The 7,563-nt window shown below is 47.2% G+C and overlaps 1 protein-coding gene across 1 annotated transcript; it reads left to right on the top strand.

Moving 5' to 3' along the window:
• Positions 1–5,603: 5,603 nt before the first annotated feature.
• Positions 5,604–7,227, top strand: LOC127326525 (uncharacterized). Its single transcript, XM_051353371.1, has 3 exons — positions 5,604–6,056; positions 6,257–6,484; positions 6,592–7,227. Exons 1-3 carry the CDS (start codon positions 5,604–5,606, stop codon positions 7,225–7,227), a joined length of 1,317 nt encoding a protein of 438 aa, XP_051209331.1.
• Positions 7,228–7,563: the final 336 nt, after the last annotated feature.

Genomic DNA, 7,563 nt, shown 5'->3' with positions numbered 1-7,563 from the left:
GAGGCCCGTTGCCACCGTCTATATATATTCCCTGTAAGCCACCGCTAGGGTTTTATCGCATCATTGTACATCCACGGCGTTTGTAAACACCACCGAAATAGTGAAGTTTTGCTGGCTGGTGCCCGTGGTTTTTCCCTTGTGGGTTGCAAGGGTTTTCCATGTTAAAATCTCGTGTCCCCTGCAGTGTTTTACTTTTCGTTCTTCGTTTATTGTGCATCTCGATTATAACAAGTGGTGTCAGAGCCCGTGTTCTTTGGATCTAGGGTTTAGAAGATGTCGTCACTGAAGTTCGATCTACCGCAGCTGGACTACACCACGAGATTTGCTTTGTGGCAAGTGAAGATGAGGGCGATTCTCGCCCAATCTTCAGATCTGGATGAAGCGATCGATGCTTTCGGCGAGAAAGCGAAGGATACCTGGACCGATGCGGAGAAGCGAAAAGACCGTAAGGCTTTATCGTTGATTCAACTCCATCTGTCCAATAATATTCTGCGGGAAGTGCTGCAGGAGAAAACCACCGCCGAGTTATGGGTCAAACTAGAGGAGATCTGTTTGTCCAAGGATCTCATGGGAAGATTGCACGTGAAGATGAAGCTGTTCTCGCATAAGTTGCAAGAGGGGGGTTCGGTGATGAATCACCTATCTTCCTGGAAAGAGATTGTTTCTGATTTGCAGTCTATAGAAGTTAAGTATGAGGATGAGGATTTAGGTCTTCTTCTTTTATGCTCGCTGCCTAATTCTTTCAGTAATTTTCGTGACACCATATTATTGAGCCGCGACAAACTAACTCTCGCGGAAGTTTATGATGCTCTCCAACAAAAGGAGAAAATGAAATCTATGGTGCAGGCTGAAAGTTCGTCCTCCAAGGCGGAGGCATTAGAGGTCCGTGGCAGGCCTGAGCAGCGAGATAACTACTACCACAACAACAGAGATAAGAGCAAGGGCGACAGAGGTCGCTCAAAGTCCAAAGGACGTGACAAGTTCTGCAGGTATTGTAAGAAATCTAACCACAATATTGATGATTGTTCGAAGCTGCAGAACAAGGAGAAAAGGAACGGAACTTACCAACCGAAAAATAATGATGGTAATGGTAAGGCTGCCGTTTTCACCGGTAAGGGTGAGGCTGCTGTTGTTGCTGGTAGTGATAGTTCTGATGGAGATTGCTTAGCTGTCTTGGCTGCATGTGTTTCACGTGATGATGAATGGATTCTTGATACTGCATGTTCATTTCATATTTGCTGTAACAAAGATTGGTTCAGTTCTTATGAGTCTGTGCAGAGTGGAGATTTTGTGCGTGTGGGGAATGACAACCAGTGCAGCATTGTTGGCATTGGTTCTGTTCAGATCAAGACCCATGATGGGATGACATGCACGTTGACAGGAGTGAAACACATACCCTCCATGGCGAGGAATTTGATCTCTTTGAGTACCCTTGATTGTGACAGGTACAGGTACAAAGGTGGGAACAAACTTTTGAAGGTATCATCAGGTTCTCTCATTATTATGATTGGTGATATGAATTCTGGGAAATTATATGTCCTTAGAGGTAGCACTTTGCCTGGTATTGCTGCTGTTGTTAGTTCTGATGAAACTAGTAAGACTAACCTTTGGCATAAGCGTCTTGGACATATGAGTGAACTTGGCATGGAAGAATTGGCAAAGAGAGAGCTAATTGATGGCTGCAATTTAGGTAATCTTGAGTTCTGTGAGCACTGCATCTTTGGTAAGCATAAAAGAGTAAAATTTAATGCTTCCCGTTCATACCACCAAAGGCATTTTAGATTATGTACACGTTGATGTTTGGGGTCCATCCCGTAGAACTTCTAATTGTGGTGCTAATTACATGCTTACTATTATTGATGATTACTCAAGGAAAGTGTGGCCATATTTCCTGAAACATAAATCTGATGTTTTTAATGCTTTTAAGAAGTGGAAAGTTATGGTAGAAACCCAAACTGAAAAGAAGGTTAAGATACTCCGTACTGACAATGGTATGGAATTTTGTTCAAATGAATTTGATGAGTTTTGCAGCAATGATGGGATGGTAAGACATTATACCATTTCGTACACCCCTCAACAGAATGGCGTGGCTGAACGCATGAACAGGACCATTATTTCGAGGGCTCGCTGCATGTTGTCTAATGCAAAGATGCATAGAAGTTTTTGGGATGAAGCAGCCTCCACCGCATGTTATCTCATCAACAGGTCACCTTCTGTTCCACTTGATAAGAAAACTCCAATTGAGGTATGGTCTGGTTCGCCTGCTGATTATTTAGATTTGAGAGTTTTTGGTTGCACTGCTTACGCTCATGTTGATAATGGAAAGTTGGAGCCAAGGCTATTAAGTGCATCTTCCTTGGTTATGGTTCAGGAGTTAAGGCATATAGATTATGGAATCCTGAAACTAAGAAAATTGTGTTGAGCAGGAATGTCGTTTTTAATGAGGCGGTTATGTTTAATGATAGTCCGTCTACTGATATTTCTGATGCTATTGATTCTCCTGATATTTCTGATGATGAGCAGCACAGAATTGGCGTGCAGGTGGAGCACGCAAAGGAGAATGAAAATATGGTTCCTGAAACCAACAATGATGATAATGATGTTCCACCTTCACCACCTATTGTTCAGCGACAAGGACGGTCTATTGCTGCTGACCTCCCTAAGAGAAATATTACACCTCCTACCCAATTAATTCAAGAATGTGACATTGTTGATTATGCTTTGAGTTGTGCTGAACAGGTGGAGCATGATATTGAACCAGCTACATATATTGAAGCCATTGCTTCGGTTGATAAAGAGAAGTGGGTAGGTGCGATGCAAGAAGAGATGCAATCGCTTGAGAATAATGGCACATGGGATGTTGTGCACTTGCCTAAACAAAAGAAGGCTGTCCGCTGAAAGTGGATATTTAAAAGAAAGGAAGGTTTGTCTCCTAATGAGCCTCCGCGGTTTAAGGCAAGGTTAGTAGCAAAAGGTTTCAGCCAAATTCCAGGTGTTGATTATAATGATGTATTCTCCCCGGTTGTGAAGCATAGTTCTATTCGTGCTTTCTTTGGTATTGTTGCTATGCATGATCTTGAGCTTGAGCAGCTAGATGTAAAGACTGCTTTTCTGCATGGTGAGTTGGAGGAGGAGATATATATGGACCAACCTGAAGGTTATGTTGTGCCTGGTAAGGAGGATCTTGTTTGCAAATTAAAGAGGTCCCTTTATGGTCTGAAACAGTCGCCACGACAGTGGTATAAAAGGTTTGATTCATTTATGCTTACACATGGTTTTGAGAGATCTCAGTATGATAGCTGTGTGTATATCAAGTTTGTTAATGGATCACCTATTTATTTGCTGCTATATGTTGATGATATGTTGATTGCTGCCAAGAGCATGAAAGAGATCACTATTTTAAAGAATCAATTAAGTAGTGAGTTTGAGATGAAGGATCTTGGTCCTGCTAAGAAAATACTAGGCATGGAAATTAAAATGGATAGAAAGTCTAGTTTGTTGTTTCTTAGTCAGGAAAAGTACATTGAGAAAGTTCTTCATCGTTTTAATATGCATGATGCAAAGTCAGTTACTACTCCTATTGCTTCTCATTTCAAGTTGTCAGCTTTGCAATATCCTAGCTCTGAAGATGATATTGAGTACATGTCTCGAGTTCCCTATTCTAGTGATGTTGGTTCCTTGATGTATGCCATGGTTTGTTCACGTCCTGATCTGTCATATGCTATGAGTTTGGTCAGTCGATACATGGCTAATCCTGGTAAAGAACATTGGAAAGTTGTTCAGTGGATTTTCAGGTACCTTCGCGGCACATCAAAAGCTTGCTTGAGGTTTGGCAGGATTGGTGAGGGGCTCGCCGGATATGTGGATTCAGATTATGCTGGCGATTTGGATAAGAGAAGGTCCCTCACAGGTTATGTGTTTACTGTTGGTGGATGTGCTGTTAGCTGGAAGGCTACTTTGCAGGATGTTGTTGCACAATCTACTACTGAGGCTGAGTACATGGCTATTGCTGAGGCAGGTAAAGAGGCTGTTTGGCTGAAAGGTTTATATGCTGAGCTTTGTGGAGATAATTCTTGCATTAAGTTGTTCAGTGACAGTCAAAGTGCTATTTATCTTACTAAAGATCAGATGTTCCATGAGAGGACAAAGCACATTGATATTAAGTACCACGCAATCAGAGATGTGGTTGCAAAAGGTAAAGTGAAGGTATGCAAGATTAGTACTCATGATAATCCCGCTGATATGATAACTAACCCTATCCCTGTGTTCAAGTTTGAGCTTTGCTCAAGCTTGGTTGGTATAACTGTTTAGCCCAAGTGGCTATTGGCTCCAGCAAGTGTTTTCTTTGTTGATTCAGGTGATTGTTGAAGTTCATGCTACAAGGAATTTGTCTCAAGGTGGAGTTTGTTATATTGTGATCCAAATTCATATACTAAAGGGAGGCTAACTTCTGACGAGCGGAGCGAGGCCCGTCGCCGGAGGCTTGGGCCGAATTCATATACTAAAGGGAGACTAACGCAGATACAATCCTTAGTTGCTTAGATTGAGCCACCGGAGCTCCTCTTCCTTCCTCCCTCAGATCGGCATGTCAAAGACCATCGGGTCTTGACAGCGTGCTTGCTGGGCCGGGGGGCAACTTAATTCTTCGAAGCGTACCGCCAGGGTGGGCGGCGGTACCCCACGCAGTATACCACCAGTTGACGCGGCGGTACGGTGCCACATCAGCGCGGTCAACCGGCACTGGCGGACCATGGACCTGGACGGCTACCGCCGATGACAACGGCGGTACCTCGTGTACCCTACCGTCTGTATGTTGAGCGGTACTAAAAAGGGTTAGATGCGGCTAAACTTTCGAAAAGGGTTCATTTTGTGCTGAACTTTCGTGTCAGGGTCAGATTTGTTGTTTTTGCCGCATGATCAAGCTGGAGGAGAAGTGGCACGGCCAAGCACTGATTACCACGTTGGAAGGTAGCTAGCATGCACCGGCGACCTGTCGGGCGCTGCTTTGGGGGGCAGCTAGAAAGGGATCAGGCAGAGGAGAAGATAACTGGAAAATATCGACGTATGTTGTGCTAAATGTTATTCCCGCCCTTTCCATACAGATGGACACAACTAAATCGCTATGGTAGCATTCATATAAAAAATTGCAAAGAAAAACGGCAAACTAGGTAGAGCATAGAATATATTTTTTAGATCTCCAGGGTTCGCTCCCTGGTTCCATGCATTACATCGGAGCATAGAAAATCATGATACTGTAAGTGTCTAGCCCCCGTGCCATCGAGGCAAGTATGCTTCTCCGTATCTTAGAGCATGTCCAACAGATCCCTTAAAAGGGGCAAACCCGTATAATAATCGCCGATATACGGGTTTCGGCTCTACCCGGCCGTCTAGCACGCCCCGTAAAAACGGCCCCCGCATCGTTTTTTCCTGTTTTCGATTACGGGGCGGGTCGTCGCCCCCTACTTGTGCGGGGTGGGAGCGGGGATAGAGGGTCAAACCGGTATCGCCCACTCCACTGCGCGCGAAGGGTTTCGCTGAAGCCAACCGCCGCCGCCGCCGCCCGATCTCCTCCGCCGCGCTCTTCCCGGCCGGATCCCGCTGCCATGGATCGTCCGCAAGAGCCGCCTACCGCCGGCGATGCATCTCCTCCGGCCGCGGTGGTCGATGTCCCCGTCGGAGGTGCGCCGAACGCCGGCGTCGTGTCGGCCATGATCTCCGCCACCATCCCATCGAAGAGGAAGAGGTTTCCGAAGCAATTCTTCGAAGCTCCTGCGGCGGCGGCAGCTTCGCCGGGCGAAGCCCCGCCGGCTGCCAAGAAGGCGGGCAGGATGAAGACCAAGGCGGCCGGGCCGAGGGGCACCGCGCCGGCCAAGGTGCGGACAAAGGCAATCAGCCACATCGGCCTCGCGCCTCCACCGCCCTCCAAGGCCACGCCCTCTCCTCCCTCCGTTACGTCCGATGCGCCGCCCGCGCCGCCGCCACCCACCATGGACGTAAACAAGGTGTTCGATCTTGAGTCCACAACATCCTACATGGACATGCTCAACGGTTCCACGGTGAATTTGGACACCGGTATCGATGCATTCGATGGGGAGTGCAACGTCAAAGAGATTGATGACGAGGAGGAGGATGAGGGTGACGAGGAGGAGGTGGTTGAGGTTGATCCGGCTGCCGCCGGTTCTTCGTCGACGCCGAAGCCACGCACGGCGAACTACAGCGATATCGAAGACGCCATCTTGTTCGTGCTTGGAGCAAGGTGGGGATGGATGCATGCACCGGAGTGGACCAAGGCGGCAAGCGCTATTGGCAGCGCATTGAGAATCTGTACCACCAGCTGAAGCCTCGCACGAAGAGCATGGCGGACAGATCCTACCGCTCCCTTGAAGGCCGATGGAACATCATCAAACCGGCTTGTTCTCGTTGGAGTGCTGCCATGGATCAAGTGGCCGACAACCCCCCTAGTGGATGCGTGCCGGAGGACTATGTAAGTTTTCCTTGTGTTGATGATGTGGAAACATCACATGCTATCCATATTATGTGTTGATGATGTGGAAACATGATGTGGAAACATATCATACTATTGTTGTGCAGCCCAAGTATGCTCAAGCACGGTACAAGGACATGGCCGGCTCGAAGAACAAGGAATTTCAATTTCATCATTGCTTTTCCATCCTTCAACATCTTCCTAAGTGGAAGTTGCGGGACAACGAGCCAAAGTGCAAGAAGGAGGCACTGCTCACCATGGATGATGAAGCGGAGGACATGAGTGGGAGAAACACCGGCAAGCCCGAGGGCAACAAGAAGGCCAAGGAGAGGGTCAAGGTAGAACTCGAAGCAGCTAGCTTCCGGGAGAAGTTGGATCAACTCATGAAGTCCAAGGAGGCATTGACGATGAAGACGTTGGAGACCAAGCTCCTCATCACTGACAAGAATAAGGAGGTGAAGCTTGCCAAGATGCAAGCAAGGCGGGAAGATGCCAAGTTGAAGGCCGAGCTTGACATGAAGATGATCGCACTCAAAGAAGCCAAGGCCATGAAGGAGCTCTTGGCCGAGGAGAGGGATATCATGATGATGCGCACCGACGGCATGGACGAGGATCAGCTGGCGTGGTGGAAGGAGACCAAGGCGGACATCATTGCGAGGAAGAAGGCTGCACGTCAAGCTCGTGCTCAAGGTGAGTCTCCGGCGAGTGGTGGCACCGGTGGCGATGGACTCGTTGATGGTTGATCACATTTGGGAACTTTCGTGGCTTGAACATTGCTTATGATCGCGTTGTGATGTTAAAACTATGAATTATGCATCACATATTTTGAATGTGCTATGTTTGATGTGAAATTGTTGTGCAAATTGTTGTCTAAAACCCTGTTTTGAGGGGCCGGAAACTCGGATGAGCTAGCAGAACCCGTATCCCCACCCCGTAAAACAGAATATTCTGTTTTACGGGATGGGGATACGGGCTCTGCTAGCTCGTCCGAGTTTTCGGCCCGTGAAAACCGGATAGGGCCCTCTACTCGCGTTTTACGGGGCGAAAAAATACGGGGCCTGTTAGACATGCTCTTAGTT

Source organism: Lolium perenne, chromosome 6 (assembly GCF_019359855.2).
Source record: "Lolium perenne isolate Kyuss_39 chromosome 6, Kyuss_2.0, whole genome shotgun sequence".
Classification (NCBI taxonomy): domain Eukaryota; kingdom Viridiplantae; phylum Streptophyta; class Magnoliopsida; order Poales; family Poaceae; genus Lolium; species Lolium perenne.
The sequence above is the reverse complement of the archived record's forward strand: the minus strand, read 5'-3'. Positions and strand labels throughout refer to the sequence as shown.

Excerpts from the sequence above, each read along its gene's own strand:
- LOC127326525 (XM_051353371.1), top strand. The coding sequence starts at position 5,604 with ATGGATCGTCCGCAAGAGCCGCCTACCGCCGGCGATGCATCTCCTCCG. Across the intron at positions 6,057-6,256 it reads ACATGCTCAACGGTTCCACG|GTGGGGATGGATGCATGCAC; the intron begins GTGAATTTGGAC and ends GCTTGGAGCAAG. Across the intron at positions 6,485-6,591 it reads GATGCGTGCCGGAGGACTAT|CCCAAGTATGCTCAAGCACG; the intron begins GTAAGTTTTCCT and ends ATTGTTGTGCAG.